Raw genomic sequence first — 24,957 nt, 5'->3', positions numbered from 1 at the left:
ATTTTAATCCAACAATATTTATTTTATTTATTTATATATATATATATATTAAAACGTATGTTTACTTTCATTCAAAAAATATTTTATCAAGCTCGAAAGCTGTCGGCAAAGCAAACCAGAAAGCCTAGAAAGCAAGCCAGGAAGTCAAAACAACACAAGCGTGAAATGTATGTGTCCGCCCAGCTCTGTGTTAAAGTATTCAAATGATTCAAAGTTCAAAATGCATTTGCTTGCTCCAAAGTTATTTTACTGCGCCCAACATGACGCCGTCTGTCGTCTAAAAGTCTTGCTTGAAGAAGAACGCCAGAAATCCCGTGACCCGTCCTCGCAATGGCTTTGTGGCGTCTGCTACGACAAGTCAGGGGACACTCTAGCCCACGTTGCGTGCAGACACGGATCTGTAAACATATTGAGGTGCTTTACCGCGCATATCGCGCGTACGTTTCCTAGAGGACTCTCTCTTTCTGTTCAACCACTCCCTCGCGCGTACGTTTCGTGCCAATACTTTATGTCAACCTCGCAGGTTCCTGGTTGAAGAAATCGGGAGTACTTCTTTCCTCGAAGCTCCCAACCTTGACGGGAAGAGGCCTCTCCATGAAGCTGCTCAGAACTCGCAGCTCGAATCCGTACGATTCCTTCTCGAAAAAGGCTGTCAGGTTGATCCTCTCAAACGGGCTGACTGGTAAGCGGCTACGGGAATACTCAAGTATTGACCTTGCCCTGAGAGTCACACAGGGTACCTTGACTTTCTTTAATAGATTATTAATATTGTTATTATTTGCAGGACCCCACTCATGCTGGCATGTACGAAGCACGACCTGCAAGTTGTTAAGCTGTTGATTGAAAAGGGCGCAAATTTAAAGCTGCGTAACAAAGATGGATGGACGCCTTTTCACATTGCTTGCAGGTAACATATGCTGCTTTAGTGCAATGAGTTCAATATCCTAAACCTTTTCCACTCATTTGTTTCAGGGAGGGTCATGCCAGCATCATAGGATATTTGTTAGACACCTGTGCAGACGCTTTTGATTGCTGTAGCAACAACAAGAGGACACCTCTTCATACCGCAGGTCCGTGTCATTAACTATATCCATTGAGCTTTGGTCTTTGGAAAGAGTGCAAATAATCCGTATATTTGTATATACCTTCACATTAATTCTGCTTTTGCTTATTGGTATGTGAACTTCGATAGTTTTTATAGATCTCCTGCATTGGCTTGATTCGCTCCTTAGATCAGCATTAAAGCTTGTGAAGTTACTTTACATGATAAAGCAATAGGCAGCTGTAATGGATAAGATTGGATGTGCTAAATTCACAAGATATTTCTTTAGTTATGATGAAATAATTAGTTCTAGAAACAGATCTTTCTGACGTTTGGAATGTTGACATTATATGGGGTCAAGATGAAGCTGCAAGAAAACCACATTACCAGTCCCAGATTACACCTTTGATTGGGCCTCACAGCGTCTGCCATGTGTCACGGGGTGGCATAACTATTAGGGATGTCACGAACCACCCTAGGTTCGATTTCGAAAGGTTTCGATATTTGCGAAGTGAACTGAGGTTCAATTTCGAAAAATTTCTATATTTTCGTATTGACTGAGGTTCGAATTCGAAAAATTCACAACTTTCGATCACAGTAGAGTTTCGAATTCGAAAAGTTCGAAGCTTTCACGGTTTCTAAAATTTCGGGTTCGAATATTTCAATTATTTTTTTTACTTGAGGTTTGATAAATTCGAAGATTTCAAACTTTGCTAACTTGAAATTCGAGATATTTGAAAAATCAGAATTTCTTGGGATCTGAAGTTCGAAAAGTTCGAAGATTTAGAAATTCTTTGGAAATAAAATTCTAAAACTTTGAATGCTTCAAATTTTTATTGACATGAAGTCCGAACAATTCGAAGATTTAGAATTTCTTTCTGAATAAAGTTCGAAAGTTTCGATTCCCTTTTAACGCTGAATTCGGGGAAAAAAACAAAACAAAAAAAACTTCGAAGATTTTGAATTCCTTTCAAGTCCAAGTTTTCAAAGTTCGAAGTCCGGTTTTCAAGTTCCTCCACAGTTTCAGTTTCAAACAACGTTTTCAGGACTCACTGGTTTTCACGAAATCAAGTTTAGAAAAGTTAGGGTGTGATATCTAGACTCTGCGAAGTTGGTCAGGCAATTAAACGAGACGACAAGTGTCCCGGATGTGCTGGAATATTTGCCAGTGCAGAGTGGCGTGCGACCATAGATCAGTAATTGTGACCGCCAGCCAGGGGGGGGGGGTCTTTAACGTGCATCACGTAGTAGTGATCACACGAACATACTGTTTTATGATACTCATCCAGTGTGAAATGGCCAGGGGCGGGCAGGAGGTTGAGGCTCAGAAAAACCTTGAAGCGACCTGGCAAACTACCTCCCCACCCCTTGCACGCTGGTAGTAATCCGATCGAACGCCGCCCGAGTGACACTGGCATATAGTAAGTTAAGTTTGTAATTGTCCTGAAGGTTTATTTTCTGGGACGGAGGAATCGCCTCGCAAAAAGCACAGAAGCCGACACAACTTGAGGTCGAGGAGCGTCTACCTTACAAGTGGCGTCTGAAGAGGAAAAACGGGGGAGGGAAGAGGGGAGAGGGGGGCTTCAGCCTTCAGCCCCCCTTCCCCCCTTCCAGATATTTCGGACTGTTAAAGAAAACATACAGGGAAAGAGGGCGTGGTCGAGCTTATTTTAATCTGAAATTATTTATGCATATGTATAGCTACTGTCGCTCTTCACTGCATAAAAGATTGCGTAGATGGTCATTGTTAGAAACTCGTCAGAAGGCACTACTCGTCACATGCTTAGTGGTTCGGAAGTTCAGAGCTATGTCTTTACGACCTAAATAACTGTGCCAATGGTAAAAGAAAAAAAAAAAAAAGAAAACAACATTAATAAATGCAAAAATAAAAATCTGGAGAAAAAAAAAAAAAAACTATCAAGAACTTGCCGGAAGTGTTGTAATCTTGAATATTCAGAGGTTCAGAACTTCGAAACAACTTTCTCCTACCAAAATGTGTACAGGCTAAAGGAAACACGTCCCAAAAACGTGAAGCAAAAAAAAAAAAAATTGTTTTCTTTTAATGACATGCTGAACCTGAACAATATTAGAAATCTTCTTCCATGAGTTAATTTATTCCTTAACGTGAAAAAAACAATAAATACATTATTTTGTATTCTGCAGATGGCAATGATATGTACTGTCTGTGGTGTTAATTTAAATGTGATACCTCAAACAGCTTAGACGAAAATAAATACCAAGTTTAGGGCATAATTGCATGTAGATACAAGTTTGGACATTTCTTCGAAACTCACCTTGAATAACAATAATCATATCTTAAGACGACACTTACCTAGATCATTCTTAAAAAGTTTAACATCTCTACCATAAATAGCTTCAGCTACATCGCGCTTCAAATCTGGCACAAACGATAATCGTCGAAAACCCGTCGTCCTTCCTCGCTCCTTCGGGAATTTATTTCTTTAAAACTAAGCATGCCAGAACATTGAAATAAACGGCATTGTCTTTCATAAAAAACGCAACACCGCATGTAAAAGTTTGAGAAAAAAAAAATTACGAAGGTACCTCACTACTTGAATTCAAATAAAACCGTCCGCCGGTCTTTCGAAGTTCGACGAACGTCGAACTTTTACCCTAAAAGTTAGAAGTTCGTCGAACTTCTGACTTCACAGGATTCGAAAGTTCGAAAATTTTCGAATTCTCCTGATAAATAAGTTCAAAAGTTCGAAAATTATCTAATTCCTTAGCATAGGAAATTCGAAAGTTCGAACAGCTTCAAACTTTTTAGTGCAAGAAATTCGAAAGTTAGAATATCATCGAATTTTTTGGTCAGTCAAGTTCGGAAGTTTGACAAGCATCGAATTTCGCAGTGTGATAAGTTCGAAAAGGATCGAATTTTTTAGCGTAATAAGTTCGACGGTTCGAAAAGCAACAAACTTCTTAGCTTAACAAGTTCGAAAATTCGACTTCCGTCGAATTTTACAATATAGAAAATTCGAAATCTTTCGAAGATTCCGAACCGCTTGATTCGATCGTCGAAACTTCGATTTGAAAAAAGTTTGCGGCATCCCTTATAGCTATGCAGCACATAACAAAGCAGCTTATCCGACTGACACCCAAAGTCGCAGGAAAGTTAAAGCTTTTCTTCACCTCAGAAACGTTGTAGATAAAACTAGGATGTGCTTATGCCAACCTGGGTTCTTCTCCATGATCTCATCTCTAGCTTTGCAGGGCCGTCTGGAATGTGTGAGTATCCTCTTGGACAGGGGTAACTATCCACCAGATGTAAGGGACAACTGCAAAAGCACCCCTTTCATGGACGCTGCACAAGCTGATCAGACAGACATTATGGAGCGTCTGGCTACCTACAAGGTGTGTTTGGGTGGTAAGGTGCCGCAGGGTGTCTGAAAAGAGAGTTGACAACTCTCTTCTATAATGTTGCTTGATTTCAGCTTACAGTGAGTGACAGAACACACAAACCCACCATCAGTAATCTGTTGCCATACTGCTGTTAATGCAAGCCGTTAGAAAACATAAAACCAACTAAAGTTACGCTATGCTGTGTTGAGCTGAGAGCAGGGAAAAACAAAGCTTTATCAGGGTATCTTATACAGTGTTGCTGGCTTGTGTCTAGATTTCTTTACTGCAGTATCTTAAAACAGGGTGTTAGAAAAGGTACATGTTCTTGTATATTTGTTTTGCTGTGTGAACGGGTGGCAGTTCATTTTGCGGAAGTTCCTTTGGTCCATGGCCTTAGACCCGTGTACCAGGACTAGAATGGCCCTTCTGCTGCAGGCAGACGTGGGTGCCGTAGACGTTCTGGGACGCAACAGTCTGCATCTGGCAGCTCAGGCAGGGGCCGTTGGTGCTGTTCGTCTCCTGGTCGACAGGTACGGCTTGGACCCAAACAGCACCGACATGTGGGGACAGACAGCGCTGCATTATGCAGCCAAGGTGAGACACATCCTCGGGACATCCTCTTAGTGCTGTGTGCCAGAGAAGTGCAAACCTTTCGGTCAGCAGCCCCCATAGTCTTACAAATGTCAGCCAGCACAGACAATCCTTTAGCCCTGCGGGCACACCTTACTTAATGTAACTAATTATACAAGACAAAATTTTCAACATAAAGGTAGATGTTAGAGAGGGGCCTTTGTTTACATTCTAGTATTTGTGTTTCACAACTTATTATCCCGGCTCTTGGAGTATTTTTGCGTTTCACAACTATGCATCACTTTTTGTGGTTGTGGTGACACTGGCGCTAATCTACATCAATAGAAGCTGCAACTTACCATGAGGTCTCCACATTTATCAGCAGTGCATATTTGCCTCAAGTTATCAAGTAGAATGTTTCTAAGGGCAGACCTTTAAAAAAGTGAGCCATCCGCATGCAGTCCGAGGTGATCTGAATTTAAATTACCTATTGGGTATCCACTGTGAAATTGAATGTGATGCCTATTCTCCTGGGAACTGTAGAGTGGCAAATGTTCCCTTCTGACATCCCCTAGCTGAGAGGTCTGATATGGTGACCTCTACACCTAAAGCTCTTACGACCTCTCCATGAGTCGGGACCCACAATTCATGCACGCCTACCGTAAAATACCGGGCAAGCGCCCACTCAAAATATAGAGATAATCACGAAAAAATGGGGGATGGGCGCTTGTCCAGTCATCAAATTTACATATAAATGTAATGTGCATATTTTCTCAGACCTTACAAATTTGGGAATGGGCGCTTGATGGGGAATGGGCGGATGCGCAATATTCTACGGTAGTTTATAGTATGCTGACTTTGCAGGCTATACAAAAGCTGCAAGCATTTGCCGTTAACTTGAAAACAGTGTCCCACTGGATACTCCCTCGTCCAGTGTGAACAGCTTAGAAACTTGGATTTAAATGATCTAGGGATAGTCCCCAAAAAGGGAGAAGGTTTATGATAGAATATAAATTAATACTTCCACCCAAGACGAAAGTGCACAGCCTACTCTCTTGACAATGGGTTTGCCCCCTGCAAAAATTCGCTTGGTGGTTGCAAATTGCACTACATCTTAGCTAGAGGTGTTCATATGTTCCTTCATAAATATTCTCTTCCTCAATCATTGCGTCTATCCTTTATGTTGGTCGCTCACCCCCATGGTCTAGTTCGGGGTCAGACCGGTGGCAGCCAATGGCATCCATTTGCTCTACTGTTGCCTAACTCCTAATTAACACAGTTTGGAGAGTACTTACGTTGGTCCAAGGATTTATTTTCAGATTTTTCATCTTCGGTGAAACGAGTAGTGCTCCACTTTCTCATGCCCTCTATACTTTGTTTCACCACAAACGCGAACAAAGTTGGCGCTGCAAGCACAAGCGTGCAGTCTTGGATGACCACCCTTTTACCTCAGGAGCGCGCCTGCGTACCAGGCTCGTTCAGTACATTGCGTTCGTCCTCAGTACTTCTCCTTTGCTCGCACTTGTGGTGAAGCTATATAGGCACGACTCCTGTTTCATCTTGGGTGAAAGTAATAATTTATTTCCAGTCCAGAAAGTGGAGGCATGGATCTGTAGACAGGTCAAGTTAGTTCTTACCAATTTTGTCTTGCGTGGTGTAATAAAAATTTTGAGATGTTTCCCACCAATGGTCATGCTGCGACATGCCTATGCCAAGCTCCGAGAGCACCAAAGTTTCATTGCATATGGTATTTTACAATGCCTGATAAACAATTGCAGTTAGTTTGACTGACATGCAGATACTTATTCTACTATTGTAAAATACCAGAGGAGCGCCCATCCCACTTTCAGTGAAAACTGGGTTAATTTAGGCATGGGCGCTTGTCCAGTCAAATCGGGCGCTTGACGTATGTTTTGCAAAATTCCCAAGTTTGGGGAATGTTAATAGTGGGCACTTGAACGAAGTGGGCACTTCCACGGTATTTTATGGTACATGTATTTTATGATTATTGCATTGGCTGATCTTTAACACATCTAACTCCTCGATGCAGCGAGGCCACAGTCTCGTCATAGGACTCTTGTTGACCTTTGGAGCCCTCCACGGACTAAAAGACAACAAGGAGCGTACCGGTGAGTGTTTCCGTTCATAGAAACACACACTTTGAGCAGCTTTTATAAGCACCTCTTTCCTTACAGCATGTGACCTAGCGAGGGATGCCAACCATCAAGACTGTTTCACGCTTCTGGATGCCCACATGTCTTGATTGAGGGGAAATAAATTATATAAAACTATTTCGCTGCACGCTTATACTAGTATACACTTAATAAAATGGCGGGATCAATCTGCCATATTCAATTTTCGTCTACAAGAACTGAATTCGCTGGACTTTGCTGTAATGTACATTGTCTTCTGAGGGTGGACTAACCCTCGAGATATTGCCGTAACATTTTTAAAACGTGGCTGCATACAGGGGATAATAGGCCATTTACTCGACAAAAAGACATTTTGGCCGCTTGTCGAGCAACGGCGCAACGAGAAGGTCTGTCGTTACTCAAGAAAGATATCTACTGCCGAAGGTCTACATGTAATAGTCATGCACATTCAAGCGGCAAGTTCCCAGAGATGCCCACCATTCGTGTGGCATGTGCGTGAATTCATCAATATGTAAAAAAAACTATCCAACTTTGCACAAAAGGGGTACATCATGTACCACTTTTGTGCAAAGTTGGATATATATTAATTTTTTAGAGGTGTCAGTTAGACATGTAACATGTTTAACTGGCACCTCTGAGAATTAATGTATAAAATTGGCATACCTTTCAAAAAAAGCAAGTTCAATATCACTTAAAGTTTTGCTTTGAGAAACAGTAGTGTGGCTCTATTTAGCCCACCTTCAGCAGAGACGTTCTTGTATTGAGCTATATCAAACCACATTCTTTCTTGTCCATCGCGATTTTGGAATGGATATGTCCATCTTGTTCAGAGCGCTTCCGTCAAGTTGACTTTTGTTTTGTCCCACTTCACATTCTACCCATTGTGCTCTATACTCGGAGATAACCTTTTTGACATTTCAAAAGGGGTAATGCTATATGCACAACGTAAAGATGTGCTAGCTTTTAGCGAGTTCCAGATTCGATTACGCACTTGCTAAAAAATGTCATACCTAAGGCATGTATAAAGGAATTCTCACAGCTTTGGTATAGCTCCGTGGTAACGTGCCCACTTCACACACAGTGGACCCAGGGTCAAAACCTGACGGCAGCGTGCATTCTTTTAGAAGCGTTTGGCAATGTCGACGATGTATGCCTGTGCTGTCGATAACACATTTCTTTCTATTTCAACTATTGCTGTAAAAAAAAAAAAATACTTGGCGATGAAACAATACCATATGATGGGAGGCAAAATCCACCACTAAATTAACTAAATAGTGCGAGTTCTTTGCATCGTGCATATAGCTATTTCCGGTTGGTTTGCGATCGTGCCAGTATTTTAAGCGCCGCGAGCGTTCGGTTTACCCTGTTAGTTGCACACCGCAGAAGTTGTAGTTCGATGAATCCAGCAAGTAGAAATAACTGTCGGCATCCAGCAATGGCAACACTTACAAGCCATGTAAAGCATCGCTCTTTCAGAAGTGAAAACAGCGTGTGTATGGCTTCGATCAGCACTCAAGATGCATGGGCGCTCAGGTACTCATAGCCTTGGCTTATTCACTGGACACGATATTTGAGTGTTTTGCTTACAGTTCACACCTATGCGGAGTGCAAGTTCGTCTGCTTCTTTTGCAGGCGTTGTGGCTACGTAAGAATGCCCAGCTCCAATTGAAGGGCAGTGGGTAGACCTCAAGGCAGCTTGCTTTGAGGTCTACACCCATCTTTCAGTCGGAGCTTGGCGTTTCGACGTCAACACAACCCCTGCAAAAGAAGCTGACGAACTTGCACTCTGCATAGGCTGCTAAGACTGGCAATCTCGTTGGTGTGGAATGCATGCTGCAAAAGCAGTGTGAAAGCTTGTTGTCTGCTTGCACTTGGCAGGCATGGACTTGGCTATGGCCGTCAGTGAATACTCCCCATTCAGCATTCCCGACTTTATATACATATACACAAGGAGCAGCTGTAGCCCGGAAGCCTCGCTGCCCGCTCAGACGCACATCTGCAGCATGTTTGTCTTGTAGCACTCGAGGCTGCACAGGGGCACGCCTGTCTTGGAGCACGAGTACTTCTTCGGGTTCCGACAACCCTTAATGCCGCACGTCGTCTTCTCGGGGTACCCCTGGGCCACGGCTGCCGACAGCGGGAACGCAACGCCGACGGGAAACGAGAGCAGCGTGCCTGCCTGCGTGTTGACCAGCGACACCTTGGGAGTATCGCTCTTCTTGGCCAACTTCTTGCTGGCCCTCAGCCTCGAGTCGGACTTCTTGAGCAGACGCTCAATCGTCTGCTTCTTCTCCTTCTCTTTCTTCTCTTCGGCCTGCTGCTTCCGCTTTTTGGCCCGCAGCATCCGCCGCTGAATCATCTCCTCGGACATCTCTTTGACGGGCTCCGCGGACGCCGCCATCCCCGTCGCCGGGACCTCGTCCTTCTGCGACTTGCTCTCGAGCAGGGCCCGCTGCCTGGCCGTCATCAGGGTCGGGTCCTTCATTTTGCGGAGCTCGTCGTCGACCTCTTCGAGCCTGCCGGACTCGAGGGCTTCGAGCCAGGCTTCCTCTTCGTCATCGCTGTCTGCGCTCGTATCGCCCGAGTTGGGTTTCATCAGGAGTTCGGCGAGATCGGCTTCGCTGGGGTCCGGCGGCGGCGGCCGCTGCTGTTTCAGCTTGGTCACGTTCTTCTCGACCGTCTGTCCGCCGATCTTGATCTTGAGCTTGAGCGCGGGCTTGCTGCTGCTACCCTCGCCACCGCTCTGCGGGCTCGCGGCGGGCGATTGGTCTTCGTCTTGGTCCGTGCCTCGCTTGCGCTTGTGCTTTTTGTGCTTGTGCTTCTTGTGTCGTTTGTGGGAGGGCAGGCCGATCACGTCGATCGGCGCGTCTTCTTTAGAGCTCGCGACTGATTCTTTCTTTTTCGGCATCATATTCGACGCACTTGGCAGCTGGACAACAAATACGGCTTGATCGCCCGGGACTTTGAACAGCAGATCCGAGACGTTAGTGTCGACTAGAAGATAGCCACGCCATTGGTTACATTTCTAATTTACAGAAAAATTGATATTGCCACCATTTCTCAGATATTTTCGAGTAAACTCGGCACTCCACTACCGTAACGAGAAACATAAAGCGCCTGACGAGCTCGACTTGGCTTGGCCGTTGTGTGACTTCTAGCGAACGTTTGTTTCTCTCGGTATTTAATATAGTTTATTTTAGATCCGTTAGTTTTATAATTCAATTATACATTTTTAAGCCCAAACATGTCTGTTCTTAAATGTGCCAATAGGAAATACTGTTTTCTGTTTTTTTAATAATGTGTGTTTGTTTTTCGGCTAGCAGTGACTTTTAATTCAAAACCAATCCAAGCCCGCATTGCCATGGCAACGCGCGACGCGTTGCGCGACGCCACTTTTGTCAGTTTTTGGTTCTGATCACGTGAAGTAATCTCGTGCATTCTTTCGCCTTTCTCGCCTTCGTAGGCGTTTTTCAGGCGTGCGGGAGTGGCGCGGCGCCGGCGCAGTTCAATAGAAAGAACGAGCGAGCCAGTCAGGTGCTGCCGCCTTTGCCGCGAAGGACGACCGAGCATTGCTCTCCGAAGACCGTCTGGCCTCGCTCCGTTCCGCCAGCAACTGCCGCTCCATGGCTCGCGACTACAGGGTGCTTTCCGTGCAGAGTCACGTAGTATCTGGCTATGTAGGCAACAAATGCGCCTGTTTTCCGCTCCAGGCAAGCGTGAAATTTTTACCCACATCCCAAGGTCTTGCTGGCCTTTCTAATCACGTGCACTGACCGTACCTCGATCACCGCAATTGCAGACCCTGGGCTTCGAAGTGGACTTCATAAACTCCGTGCAGTTCTCGAACCATACAGGTAAGTGTGGCCCGGGCACACTCCATCTACCCGCTAACCTTGTATCACCCGGCAGATAAAACAATGGTTAGTGGGTATGTCAAGGGTGACCTCTCTTTCCAGGCTATCCGGTATACAAGGGCCAGGTTCTCAACGCGGAGGAGTTGGTGGAGCTTTACGAAGGTCTCAAGCTCAACCGGATAAACAAGTACTCTCATGTATTAACAGGTGATTCGTCGAGATCCGCAACTCGTTCATTTCTTCATGGTTATGTTTATTTGTGGTATCATATGCCATTGAAATCTTGTAGGGCATGAATTGGTTATTGCATGTCCTCTACCTCGCTATTGGTTCTCTGCGTAACTGGTCATATGAGAGCTGAGCTCTAGCTCATAGGCTGTCCCACCAAAGGTGCCTCAAATGGAAGCGTGTCCCATTGAATAGTCTTTGTCGCATCATTTCCACAGGTTACGTTGCTTCAGAGTCCTTTCTCAATAAAGTGGCAGACATAGTTCAAGAACTGAAAGAGGACAACCCTTCATTAATGTACGGTAAGTGCAATGCATGCTATGTAGGACGCCGGACGTTCTCAGAGTACCATATTCATCTACTGGATATGAAAAGGAAAAGTCCACGATTCAGGAGCTGTTAGTTTGTGCAGCCACACAATGTTCTAGTGCGAATAGTGGTTTGAGCTAAATATTACTGTGCCACTGGCAGAAAGCCTGATTTACTTTATACCTTTCTTTTCTATGTTGAAGTCACGAGGGATGACAGGGCTATTTGATTTAATCCACTATTCACACACACCTCCAATATAATCACAAAAGCAAAACCTTCCAAGCTAAAGGAAAGCAGAGTGGTAATATAGCAGTACGTATCAGTGGCATAGCCAGGAATTTTTTTTTTTTTCTGGGGGGGGGGGGGGGGGGGCTGAAGTGGCTGCGGAGAGGGGGAGGGGGGGGAGGTCAAAATGAATGTGTATATTATAGGGTCGGCTGGATTTCGGATTTTGAGGGGGGGGGAGGGGGGAAGGGAAGGGAAGGGTTGAAGCCCCATAAGCACCCCCCTTTCTACGCTTCTGGTGCATATGGTTGTCTCATAAACACTTGCTAGCACTGTTTTGCGTTGCATCGAAGCGTAGTGTTTTCCTTTATTAATGAAAGAGGTCCAGAATAGATGGGAAAAAGTCAGAGAAACTCACAAGACGTGCGATCCACCAACTAGCCCAGCAGACGTGTTGTTTTTCTTTCACTGGTAGCTTTGCTCATTTAAATTGCAACCTTACAAGCTTGTTTAATGGTTGCAAGCCAAAAAGCTTGTAGGTGCATACATCCTGTTTCTTGTTTTTATCAACGATCTGACCACGGACATGTCGGTGCATGCAAGGCTGTTTGCGGATTACTGTATTTTGTACAGCCCAACGTAATAACTGCATCTGATTAAGTAATCTAAGCATGTGTCTACATAAAGTCCAGAAATGGTGTAGGGAACAACTGACATCTCTTAATATAGGAAAAGCTATCTATGTCCACCACACAGCAAATATAAACCACTAATATATCCTACATGTAACAAAAGCTACATGTAACAAATACTGGTAAAAAGACTAATACATGACTGGCATTTCTATGGCAGTGTTCAAGATTAGTAGCCATTGAAATCGGACTGCTTGTTTATTTTTCCGCTGTCAGAATATTTCTGAAGGTTGGGACCCGCACACAGAAAACCTTGTCCTCGGTCTTGAGCATGTCCAAGGACTGGCCTTACATTCTACCTCTTTTAAGTTATCATAGATTAGGTTCGCCAACTCAGGTGTGTGCTCTATCTAATCTTCTCTCGCTTGAGTCTAGACGGAAAAAATCGCTTTTCCGTCTAGACTTTTTTTCGATACTTTTTTTATTCTCTCGGGTTTACTGCTCGTCAACCAGTCAAGTTACCTAACCTTTCATCAATCGTGTGTCGTTCATAACAAGCACCCACATTACTTGCAGGAATTTTAGTTTAATAAAGGTTGCTTCAAGTTTTCTTTTTTTCCCACAATACATAATAATGGTATGTCTTTCTGGATCATGTTGTTTCACTCAGGGCCGTACCCAGAAAAAAATTTCGGGGGGGGGGTTTTCGGGGACAACGGCGGCCATTTTGAAAGTGTCTATTGTCTTATTTTCGCCTATGAATCATGTGCATCGGTGGTATATAATGGAGAGTTGCAGCAAACCGGAGAACCGGTCCCGGTTTGGTATCCGGTAGCCGACCGCCGCCACTGCGCGTGCGCAGAGGTGGAGATTAAAATCGGCTGGCTGCAAGTGCACCGACCAGGGCCGTACCCAGAAAAAAATTTCGGGGGGGGTCAGAACCCTCTATCCCCCCCCCTGGTTACGGCCCTGGTTTCACTCCATGATTCAGATTTGTTTTTGTCCCATTTTTTCATGAAAATTATTTTATATGCAAATTTATGTTCTTTTTTTTTACTTTGGATGCCACTTTACTATTGTGTATGCCTATTTACAGCATCTTTTAAATGCTACTGTTTTGCATGTGCTTCGCTAGCCATTATTTCATTTTTCATACTTCTCGCTTTTCATAGTGTGGTTCTACTCTCTACTGCTATCGCAGGTTTTGATCTAGACTGGTGGCATTTTAAGTAAATAAGAGATAAATGACAGGCTTCATAGGATTCAATGACAGCAAGTAAAGTCTCCAGAGTTGAGGTACTCTGCGAACGTCCGGTGAGCGTGGCTTTCACGAAGGCATGGCATCTGGTTTCTTGTTCCACTGACCCCTCCCTCCCCACCCTGCAGTGTGCGATCCGGTTATGGGAGACAACGGAAAACTGGTGGGTCACTCTACACCTTTGTGAATGCCTTGTAGAGTGCTCACGGGGACGTGTTGTACGCACTGCGCCGTGCCCCGTGCCACGGTGCAGTACGTGCCTCCAGGTCTGGTGAGCATCTACAGGGAGCGGCTGGTGCTCCTGGCTGACGTCGTGACTCCCAACCAGTTCGAGCTAGAGTAAGTGGCGCTTGCCTCTCGCGGAGAGGGCCGGGGATTGTACAGGCCCAAAGGCGATGCGCGGACAACCGAACGCTTGCAGCACCCAGTCTCTCGCCGTTTTTCGGCTTGCAGATGCCAGAGACTAATGTTGTGCTCTGGGTAAGATGGCAAGAAAAAGAAAAGGGACTAGTTTGTTGTAGGTTAAGAATAGCAGGACAAGCTTCTCCTAGGAAGCCCTCCACTCTTAACCACTTTAGCAGAGTGAATGCTGGGGGGGAGAAAACCTCCAATCGTGGCTAGCAGAGCTTTCTGGAAGGGGCTATTCTAAATTTGATCCAGAGACTACAGTTATGCAGAAATTTAAACACTTTCTCTTACTTTTTTTTTAAATGATAATCTTTAACTTATTTTAGATTACTTTAAAAGGGACACTGCATGACCAGAATTTTTCCTTTTAACTGCCTGGATAGGCAATAATACTATGTCACACAGTCCATTTTTCCCTGAAAACAAATTTTCGTTAATGCAGTATTTACGCCACAAAATGCAATTTAGATTCAGCGTATAGGCCAATCCCCCTTCTCACTTCTCTCTCGCACACACTTGCAGCAAACGGAGGCAAAGCACAGGGTGGGCTGAATACCTCTTTTCTGTGCTCCTTTCAGCCAATGGGAGGCTAACAAATAAACTCGTATTTTGACGTCTCTGCGGCATTGACCTTGGTGTAGGAGTCATTCTTGAGCCATTCTGTGGGAACGGGTGACATCATTTCAAACTTAAAATGCTTTTTTTGAGACGTAAATATTGCATTAATATCTATATACAGGGTGAAACAAGGAGACGCCAGGCTCTTTAAATTGGCCGAAAATTCGGTTTCTTAACCTATCGCGCTACGACTTTGTGCAGCGTTGCCCACAGATGGTGCATTTGTTTTGTAAAATTTGCGAAGAGCGAACTTACCTGAGGAAAAAGTAAAGAAAAACAAGGCTTAGCTCCAGTGGAAACGCAGCGACTCCACCGGTCTGCAAACAACACGGCTCCGTTTTGCACGGGAGACAAGAGATGGCGCAAGTGGTCGCGACGCCAACTGCCGCCAAGGAACGAGCAGACGACGCCGAGAGCCGGCCCTTTTGCAGACAAGGAACTGCAGTTCCTTGCTGTTACCGCGCCTGTCTTTTTTGTTTCTGCGACTGTCGCCGCCTGCGGAACGCGCGCCGCTTTTCAGTCGAAAAGATCGTCTGCTAAAAAGGCCTGCTCTCGGCACCGTATGCTCGTTCGTTGGCGGCGTTTGTTGCGCCATCTCTTGTCTCCCGTGCGAAACGGCGCCGTTTTGTTTGCAGACCGGTGGCGTCGCTGCGTTTCCATAGGAGCTAAGCCTTTTTCTTTCTTTACTTTTTCCTCAGGTAAGTTCGCTCTTTGCAAATTTTACAAAAAAAATGCACCATCTGTGGGCAACGCTGCACAAAGTCGTAGCGCGATAGGTTAAGAAACCGAATTTTCCGGTCGATTTAAAAAGCCTGGCGTCTCCTTGTTTCACCCTGTAGTTTTTTTTTTTTTGTGTGTGTGTGGGAAGTGTATTTTGTGAAATATTTAACCTATCAAGGCAGTTAAAAAAAAAATTGTTAAGTGCAAAATCTCGTTTTTATTGCTAATTCGACTTCTTTTCTAAAATATTTATCCAAAATGTTTGTGGTTGCTAATTTTTGCTGTTTGTCCACTTTCCACTCACTGAAGTGTTTGATACTTGTGGCTGCCATTCATCCACTGACCTGTTTATTTGCATGGATTCAGTAAGTAAGAACCAAAGAATGGTTTGAATGCAAATGGCATGTGAAACAGAATATGAGACTCTCACTTTCTTATTGGATCCTGTCATTTGACAAAATGATGCTGCAGCATGCACATGCATTGCAATTTGACCGTGTGCAATGTCTGCTGAAAGCTTTTATTAGAGGCATTCTTTCAAAAGCAAGCCCCTGTACAAACTCTGACACACTGTTTCTTTTCTACTGGGTGTATAAATAAATAGAGCAAATGTGCTTCACTAAAATAACGTTTCATGCTGGGGTATGTGTAAAAATTGCCAAAATTAAATATGTGTTTATCAGAAAATATTTTATACACAGAAATCGGGTATGGCAGAATACAAATCCTAAGAATGTGCAAGCAATGATCTTGAAGCCTTTTTGACATTTGGAAGCTTTCTCGGGTAACTTCTAAGTTTTGAGGGTGGTCTTTGTTTTCTAGTTTACATTTTTGTTTGGTGGAAGTCTATCAAAATTTATACTGAGCAAACGATGGCAAGTAATATTCTACCAATATGTTCGACAGAGTAGTGAAATCATCTGATTAAAAAACGGGGCAGCAAAAGCAGTGGTGCATAAAAAATGCAGTGTGACCAAAGGAATTTTTATGTGTCAGCTCAGTAATTGTTCTGGAAAAAAAAAAGGTGATCATATTGCAGCTTCTTTGCTCTTGGGTAACACCTTCAGAAGAAAGAAATTGATCCAATCTTTCACATGCTCCATCTAAAGCAAATTTCTTCTGAACTGCTTCCTCTTCAGATGTTGTTGCAGTTACAATTGGAGACCAGGAAAAAAAAAAAAAGAAAAGGAGAGCATATGGCTGCCAAAGCAGGAATATGAAGTACACGTACAGACTCTCAGCTTTCTCTTCAGGTGTCATTTCTCTTGCGGATGATCAATTGGGCTTGCCTATATTATACTCCGAGATAAATTTTCCTTTCATTGCACAAAGGGAATATGTAGGAGCTTCTGTTTCTACTACTAGCTCCAATTTATTAGAGAAGCGCCACCTTTGAAGGTTCCCTGCAGATCTATCAAATATTGTACAGGGACTGCAATGAGGCTGCACAATTGGAATAATGCATACTGCATGTTTTAAACTGTACCACCTATGAAGCTTAGCTTGCTGGAGCCTTTATTGCTTTTCTTGACCCTGAAAGTGGTAGTGTTCCAAATCTACGCCTGGTTTTTAACATGGGTAAGACAACAGAAGGAAAGAATGCCTACCAGTTTGACTTGGGTGATGATCAGTGAAACATAAGTGCACTAGACCAGCGTATCAGATTGTCATTTGCCGTAATAATTAGTTAATAGACACTTCCAGTCAATTTGACTGCACACCCTCACTGTGTCACATATTGTTGGTGGCAAAAAAATGAGGAAGTTGAAGATGATGCTGCAGTAGAAGATACCCAACTTCCCGTAGGTAGTAATATAGTTAAAGAAAGCATAGAACAAAGCGGACAAACCACTGTCCATGTTTTGACATTAATGCAATGTTCATCCGCATACGAAGCATTGTATTTTAACCAGGCCTGTATACTCTATAACTAATCAGATTACTAAAAACTGAATGCATTTATTTCTAGCTGTTTTTTTACCTTTCTCTCAAAGTAATGAACTGGAAACCTGATTACTCATCGAGGTGACTAAATTACTGGCAAATATGATTTAGGCACTCGCTTCGATCACTTTTCTCGTTGGGCCGTACACAGAGAAGATGGAAAGGCTCACATAATCAAGGAAGACTAAAAAATTAAGGCTTCGGGCAGCACTGCTCACATTAATTAAGAGTAACAGACGAAGGAGGACGACGACACTGGAGGCCTATTTACACGGTACTGTCCGACTGCCCACTTTGTGCGGGATCAGATTTCAACAAGACTGCAAGTCACGATGGTAGCCACCATGGTTACTCACAGTTGCATCCCAACGTAAGGCGCTTGAATGTGTCTGTGCCAGATTACTTTCTTCGGCGACACGTACCAAGAGCCAAGCGCGTTCTGCGGCTTCTGCCGACACAGGCTGCTGTCCAACAAGACCATCACGACGGAAAGCTCTGTGCTGGAGGCGATGGACGTGCTGCACGAGCGGGGCATTCCCATCGTGGTGCTGACCTCGTACCGTCCGTCGGAGAGCTCCAAGGAGATCCTGTTGTATGGCAGCAGCAAGAAGGGTGGCCAGCGCAGCGCGGTCAAGATAGAGATCCCGCTCATTGGGGCCAGCTTCACGGGCACGGGCGACCTGCTGGCGGCCTGCCTGCTGGCCTGGATCACGCGCACCAACAACCTCAAGGAGGCCCTCGAGAAGGCCGTGGCCACCGTGCAGGGAGTGCTTCTCAAGACCTTCAAGCACTCTTCCGGTGAGTCTATAAATGCGTAGGGACCCGGAGCAGGTGCTGCGGCTCTTCACAGAGCGAGCAAAGGGAGGTCTCAAGGTGGACCTATAGCTGCCAGATTCAGGTAGAAAGATTCCACTCGCTTAGCTGTCAATGTCAAGTGAGCCAGGCAGTTTTATTGGGTCTCGTTTCGTTTGAGCGAGGGCATGAAAGAATAGTTGGTTTGCAGCTTGCATCTTTATTAGTCTACTGCAGTGTTTCTCAACCACTGATGTTTTGCAGACCGCCTCTCGATCAACGGAATTGATAGGGGACCCCATTCTCCAATGGGGGAGGGGGCTTAACTAGGTGATTACAATGACAAAAGTCAACTTCGAAGCCGCTCTGGAACGGAGAATAATCGACCCTTCTCACTGGGCACAATGGGCACACATGGTTGCGTCTAAGTACACACTCATTAATTCAAACTCCAGGAAGCCACGAATTTTGTTTAAAATAACAGAAATTCATCTAAATATAATGCAAGAGAAAACTATGATTTGCTATATGAATGGCTACACACAGAGCAGATATTTTATGATTTCCTCTACACAGGCAGGCATGCCGCACATAAAACATTGGTAAAATGTATGACAAAAGTTTATTCATCCCTCAAAAATGTTGTTTATCGTGTATTGTTTAGACAAAACATGACACCTGAAAACAAAATTAAGTTTGTTCATCCATGCTACGACGTGGCCTCGAGCCCGTCGCTAGCAAAACAGGTGTGTGGTGGTGGCTGAACAAGGACTGTGTTTATTTCGGGCGCTAGTAGTTATGTATACAGCGGGGTAGGTGATAAGCTCTTATCACGAAAGAACCGAACACGAATAACAAGAGTAACGAAATAACAAGCGATGCAAAACAGCACGACACTGCGTTTCTACAATCTACCAAAAAAACTTGTCTATTGTGGACTATTAAGCAGGGGACACATGAGCAATGAAAACGAGTGTCGCGCTGCAGCTTCCATAGCAACTTGCGCGGACGCTGTGACGTGGACCTTGTTAGGGGCTGGGGGACGGACAGGCCAGAGACCGGGTTTCGGCTATAAGATGATGTTTTACCGAGAGATGATTTGATGGTAGCGTTCAATAGCTTAAGTCCCATCTTGCTCCTGCCGCGCGTGTCTGCAGGTCCCCCTTATAAAGCCCGAGGGGTGGTCCAGTAGCGCAATTAGTGCCATTTTGATCAATTCCCGCTTGCCTGCACCTTGCTGTGCCCAGAGGGAAAAATTGTGCCAAACTGCACCAAAGCGAACAAATTTGCGAACGAATTGGTTTTTGGAAGAGTTTGTTTTCATGTGGCAACTATAGGAATTCAGTGGGATTCGGTCATCACAATCCAATCCAGGTTTCCGGCTGTTTCACACCAATTTTACCGACATTCCTAACATGGTGCAGTTTTAACACTTTAGTTGCATTTTGAAGCACTCTATTGAAGATTAGCAGGAACAAGTAATTTTTTTTTCTGTGTGCTCATGTTCAGAAGCTTGGCACTGTTTTATAGGAATGTTCTCGCACATGGTTCCCATTTCGTTGGCATGCTCGGTCAGGACCATAGAGTTATTATAATTAGAGCACTATATAGGGGGGCTTCTAGGAGCAGAGTAACGCAATCCTTTGATCTGCATGTCTTGCCGACAACATAGCCGACAGAGCAGCTCGGCACAAGTCACGAGGTGCCCGCTCTATGGGAGAACACATGAAGATGGACGCAACATGACTGATTAAAAAATAAACTATGAATTCACACTTTTCGAAACAAGTCTGTCGTGAAGTTGGTAAAGCACTAAACACTTTACCAAAGTTTTCATAATATTGGATGCGTGTAGAAATTTTGAGAAGGCGATTTCCAAGAACACATGAAGATGGACGCAACATGACTGATTAAAAAATAAACTATGAATTCACACTTTTCGAAACAAGTCTGTCGTGAAGTTGGTAAAGCACTAAACACTTTACCAAAGTTTTCATAATATTGGATGCGTGTAGAAATTTTGAGAAGGCGATTTCCAAGGCGCTTGAAGCAGACAATGTTTTTACACAGCAGAGACAGACTTTTTGGGTTGGCCAGAGTGGATCACGTGAATGGTGTGACATTTTTTTGCGCGTTTTCCGAACATGAATGATCATTTTCGACTGCGCCGCGTCATCTGCTGCATGATGCCGCTCAGACAATTTTGGAAAAAAATTATGTTCTTACGTGGCACACAACTTGGCACAAATTATTATCAAATGTTGCTTTATTATGTCAAGAACTATTGTCATTCCATACATCCCCAAAATATTGAAGAAAAAACTATTTTCTCATGTCCCCATTGCATTTGTGACCGGAGTTGGAACCTCCGGGCATTTGCCGCTATTCGCCGAGAGATGGCGTTCTAGATTGCGCTACTCTGGTCCGAAGGAGCTATATAGTGCTCTAATTATAATATATGCTAGACGTTCAACTGCCGCTAGTATCTATGCGACTTCTGGGACGCAAATTGAAGCAGGCAGCAACCAGTCTATTTTGGCGGTGCTCCTGTGCATTCCTTTGGGAAAACACGTCTGCATTTTGCCTCTTTGACGGAAAATAACATGACACCCTTTTGTCATTTGAGTCATACTGAATAGTATGTACCTTTATTAACATTGTAAAAGTGTAATTACTTTAGTTAGCACATTTTACTCCATCAGTGAACAATGTTTAACTTCGCTATATTTCAGGCCCAAACCTGTGTTCCCCAGCAGTCGTTTAGAAACAAGCAATGATTCTAAGCAAAATAACAATCAAAAGGAATATAGAGTGTGTTCATGGTTTGCCAGCATTCCGGTAACGCTTATATATTGCTCATATGCCAGTCCTCGTCTTGAATCTTTACGAGCGGTTAACAACTTTCAAAACATAAAAAATAAAGTATGTGGGCTATGAGAGGTGTCTCTAAATATTATATTTTGTGTCGGGTAGCTTTTATCAGGCATTATTCTTAAAAATTTCAAGCGTGCATTGATGTTTTGAACGTTAAACAAGCACCTTTGCACAGAGCAGAAAGAATAAAGCAGCAGTTGCGTATTGAAAATTGGACTATATTACTGGCCTTCAATTTATTTTGACCGTATATGCACAGGGAGTTACTGATTGAGTGTTACTGCATAGTTCTTGCAGTCTCTCTTGGTTTTCCAGATGTCCTTCGTTCATTTGGCCTGTACATCCCCACGCTGAAAAGTGCCGACATTGTGTTCGTGCTAACAGAGTCCGACATTGCACATAAATACATGTATGAAACCGCTTTAGCACCGTTTCTAATGCTATTACTGAAAAGAAATTGCCGTAACTGGCTAATTATTTTGTCTCTCTGACTGAGAAGTGTTCCAAGCTACCTAGTATGTATGAATTATTCGGGATATTTACTCTTATAATTGAGCGTGGGGAGAACATGCACTGACTTCTTCCCATAAAAATGCGTTACTGGAAGTAATTTTTTGACTGGTTGCTGTCTGCTTTAATTTGCAACAGCACACTAGCACCAGTTCTCCCTTACGCGTACGTTATAACGTAACGTTATAACGGCCTGTCTGGCCTGCAGATGGCCGCGGTCTTTCCAGAGACGCCCGGCCCACAGCCCACTGCTACAAATGCTGAAATAAAAACTCATAAAAGAAATAAAACGGCTGCGTTCAACGCGCTTTGAAAGCGCTAGTGAAGATATAAAAAGAATGAGTAAATCTGCATCAAAACGCAGGTTATTTCGCCATAGTATTTGTTGTACATTGTCATCAACAGCATCACTATAGTCATAGTTCCCTGTTTCATATCTGTGTAACTATGATGTGTGTCATATACTAACTCTTGCATAATCTCATCATCAAATTTAGCATTCTCGTTTGTCTTCTGCCCTGTGTGAATATATGCACTTTGATTTATGCCTGGTAGGTTCTGTTGCATCACAATTATTTTGTAATGTCATAATTAGCAACATATTTTACTTAAAAAAGTATATATGTATTCAACCACCTATTTTTTTTTGCTCTATTTTTAGTTTTTGCATTTAAATGCTTATTAGGCTTATTTAGTATGTCCTCATTTACTTAATCTTATCTATTTTTTTTACCCTGGAGACTGCGACAGGTCCTCAATCCGGCCCCTTAGCCAAAACATTGACGCCTCATCTAGAGAGTAAAATTGGTACTCTACATTGACTTCTCAACGGTTATAGTTGGCATGCTTACATCAATCCTGCTAACCTTTGTCTACTACCACTAATGGAAACAAAACTCGAATTTGACTGTTTATGGCTCAGCTTCACAGCAGTCGAAGGACAATTTGACTATAGTCTGTGACAGGTTAAGAGTAAAGTGGAAGGTCCTCCCTCCTCTGTCCACTTCAGCAGAGTGAACGCTGGAAAGAAGGTCGCCTCCTCTCCAGCGTTTGCTCTGCAAAGGTGGAAACAGGAGGGAGGAGCTTCCACTTTACTCTAAAGATGTCACCAACTATAGTATGGTATAACTGCTAACTTTGGTTTATTAATGGGCATCACGCAACTGATCGCATGGGTGCATGCCAACATCACGAATAGGGAACTGCACCGAATTGCTCCAAAGCTGCTCCAAAAAGCAATCTTCTCTGATACAAAAGTGCTCAAAACGAGATTTTTCTGCTTCAAAAATTGCTCCAAACTCAAGACTGGCTGGACCACCGCTGTAGCCTCAGTATGCGACGACATTGCATCACCGGCGGGAACCTGGTGTGATTGGAGATAGCTGTTGGCATCAATGAAAATGAGGTCCACCAGACCCTATCATTGGCCGGAGGTTTAGATATTTGCAGCAGCAGCTTCTGTCCATGCTAGAGGAAGACGAAGACCCATTGATGTTGGTTACTTCGGCAGATGTTCAAGAGCCTTGGTTCAAGTCTTCTAGAGAGGGTCTGTTGAGCGATAGTGTTGCGGACCGCCCCTGTAAGTGTGCTGTATTTGGAGAACTGCCTGGTCGGGATTAGGAACGTAACGACCTATGCCACGCCGCCACGTAACAGTATCCTCCTAAGTTGCTATAGAAACTGCCGCGCGGAGCCCGTTTTTTTATCGCTCATGTGTGCCCTGCTTTAGCCCCGTTGAGCGCGCTTCGTCCCGAGCACCGGTGCACTGCGGAGAAGCAACACCTGCGGAAGCGAGCTCCGTGGGTGTTGTTTCTCTGCAGTGCACCGGGGCTCGAAACGAAGCGCCCTCAACAAAACCACAAAAAAAAAAAAAAAAAGAAATTACACGAAAACGTTGTTCGAATTAAGCGGCTTATAAAGACATTGAAAACAGCTGGATAATGAAAATTTTGAAATTTGTTTTAATTAACCAGAAAAAAAGAAGTATGAAATATCCGAGTTTGAATTATCGGGAGCCTATTATACAGCTTTGTGGGACAGCTCGCATCAATAAAACAAGAAAGATTTATTGTTCAAATTGATTGATTGTTGGTGGCTTTGGGAACCTAAGGAGGCCTTCAGGGACCCCAAAGGGTCCACGGACCCTCATAGGGCAACCACTGGTCTACTGTCTGTATATTACAGTTGGAGTTTTGTTTAGACTTGTTTGGCTTTACAAAGACACTAACACCCCCGAAATTTTTTTTTTTTTTTTTTTTGCCAGGCGATTTAGATGGTGTCAGAAGACGGCCCAATCAATATTTTCCTACAGTGCCACATATATTTTTAATGAAGTAAAAAAACTCATCTGCCTGGAACTGGACTAAGGTTGTGTTTAATTGTGCAACTTTTTTTTTTTTTTTTTTTTAAATCAACGTATTTGCAGTTTTTAGAAACCAGAAAAAATGGGAAAATATACGAAAGAGTCAGACGAAGAGGACGAACAGGACAACTGTATATTGTTGTTGTTAATTTCTAGTATTGAGTGTATGCCTTCGATGACCCACAACTTTAATTATCTTTGGTGGTTGTGTCTAAACTATAGAAAACGGCATGTGACCACGAAGAAGAGAGCGAGCGCGTCTCAAACTGGCCAGTTCTCGATTGGCGGTTTTCGGGTGTAAAGAAAACAAATTTCAAGCAGCAAATTGTGTTCTAGGTAGTTAGGTTCCCATATGGCATGTACAAATGAAAACCTTGGCGAGCTTAAATACCCTGTCAGTGTCCCTTTAAGTAAATCAAAATATGGCCCACAGAACATTGACAACAGCTATGAAGTCAACCTCGACACCAAACTTTTAAAAAATTTTCCATATTAAAAAGAAAAAAAAACAACTAACTTCTATAAAACAAAACAAAAATGTAATTAGTCAGTTTTCCTATAGGGCGTCATTCAACAACCACCACAGCCGTGGGCATTGTTGTTAAGAGCCTGTCAACAAGCTTCCACAGTGTTTTTCTGCCCCATGAGTTATTTTCCTTGGGAGAAATCTGTAGTCATTTCTGGCGTGTCTGTTGTCATGAGAATTTGTGCTTGCAGGGAACAGAAACTAGTGATAAAAACATTGGTGGACTTTCTTCTCTACAGTGCACATCCCGAACAAAGCTTTTGTTGTTTGTGCAGAAAAACAGAAGGAAGCCGAAGGCAGCGTTACGAAGGCAGCTCTCGAGCTGCGTCTGGTCCAGAGCAAAGAGCACATCGAGAACCCGCACTCGGACATCAGGGCAGTCAAGATCTATTGAAGATCCACCAGGCTGCCTTGCTCCATTAGTGCCTTGGCAATAAAGATGTCTAGCAATATTTGGTGACTCCTACCCGAACAAAGAGAGTCGCCTTGCTTCTTTTTAATGGTATATTTGGCCAGTCATTTTTCAGCATTCCAATCCTCTGAATTGGATCTGGGAGATACGGGAGCAC

General features: G+C 43.7%; 3 protein-coding genes across 4 annotated transcripts; 2 read left to right on the top strand and 1 right to left on the bottom strand.

Annotated features, from left to right (window-relative positions):
- Positions 1–143: 143 nt before the first annotated feature.
- LOC115324715 (ankyrin repeat domain-containing protein 16) lies at positions 144–7,263 on the top strand. 2 transcript variants are annotated; one of them, XM_042291815.1, is made up of 8 exons: positions 144–414; positions 524–682; positions 785–907; positions 973–1,070; positions 4,266–4,414; positions 4,838–4,996; positions 7,023–7,101; positions 7,168–7,263. In XM_042291815.1, the coding sequence occupies exons 1-8, from the start codon at positions 170–172 to the stop codon at positions 7,233–7,235; spliced, it is 1,080 nt and encodes a 359-aa protein (XP_042147749.1). In that variant the 5' UTR covers positions 144–169; the 3' UTR covers positions 7,236–7,263. The 2 variants fall into 2 exon arrangements, with proteins under 2 accessions (XP_042147749.1, XP_029841209.3); XM_029985349.3 differs by having other exon boundaries at positions 179–437.
- Positions 7,264–9,041: 1,778 nt separating this feature from the next.
- Positions 9,042–10,036, bottom strand: LOC115324714 (INO80 complex subunit B). The gene has a single exon (XM_029985346.4). The coding sequence runs from the start codon at positions 10,034–10,036 to the stop codon at positions 9,110–9,112; it is 927 nt and encodes a 308-aa protein (XP_029841206.2). The 3' UTR covers positions 9,042–9,109.
- Positions 10,037–10,579: 543 nt separating this feature from the next.
- LOC121832855 (pyridoxal kinase-like) lies at positions 10,580–24,840 on the top strand. The gene is made up of 8 exons (XM_042291816.1): positions 10,580–10,835; positions 10,925–10,979; positions 11,082–11,186; positions 11,426–11,509; positions 13,763–13,797; positions 13,888–13,973; positions 17,785–18,122; positions 24,664–24,840. Exons 1-8 carry the CDS (start codon positions 10,749–10,751, stop codon positions 24,780–24,782), a joined length of 909 nt encoding a protein of 302 aa, XP_042147750.1. The 5' UTR covers positions 10,580–10,748; the 3' UTR covers positions 24,783–24,840.
- The last annotated feature ends 117 nt before the right edge of the window (positions 24,841–24,957 follow it).

Source organism: Ixodes scapularis, unplaced genomic scaffold (assembly GCF_016920785.2).
Source record: "Ixodes scapularis isolate PalLabHiFi unplaced genomic scaffold, ASM1692078v2 PGA_scaffold2__306_contigs__length_199485367, whole genome shotgun sequence".
In the NCBI taxonomy this organism is placed as follows: domain Eukaryota; kingdom Metazoa; phylum Arthropoda; class Arachnida; order Ixodida; family Ixodidae; genus Ixodes; species Ixodes scapularis.
The sequence above is the reverse complement of the archived record's forward strand: the minus strand, read 5'-3'. Positions and strand labels throughout refer to the sequence as shown.

Coding starts and splice junctions, on each gene's coding strand:
- LOC115324715 (XM_042291815.1), top strand. CDS start 170: ATGTGTCCGCCCAGCTCTGTGTTAAAGTATTCAAATGATTCAAAGTTC. Junction 4,415..4,837: donor AGCGTCTGGCTACCTACAAG/GTGTGTTTGGGT, acceptor CTTCTGCTGCAG/GCAGACGTGGGTGCCGTAGA. Junction 4,997..7,022: donor CGCTGCATTATGCAGCCAAG/GTGAGACACATC, acceptor TCCTCGATGCAG/CGAGGCCACAGTCTCGTCAT.
- LOC115324714 (XM_029985346.4), bottom strand. CDS start 10,036: ATGATGCCGAAAAAGAAAGAATCAGTCGCGAGCTCTAAAGAAGACGCG.
- LOC121832855 (XM_042291816.1), top strand. CDS start 10,749: ATGGCTCGCGACTACAGGGTGCTTTCCGTGCAGAGTCACGTAGTATCT. Junction 10,980..11,081: donor GCAGTTCTCGAACCATACAG/GTAAGTGTGGCC, acceptor CTCTCTTTCCAG/GCTATCCGGTATACAAGGGC. Junction 11,187..11,425: donor GTACTCTCATGTATTAACAG/GTGATTCGTCGA, acceptor TCATTTCCACAG/GTTACGTTGCTTCAGAGTCC.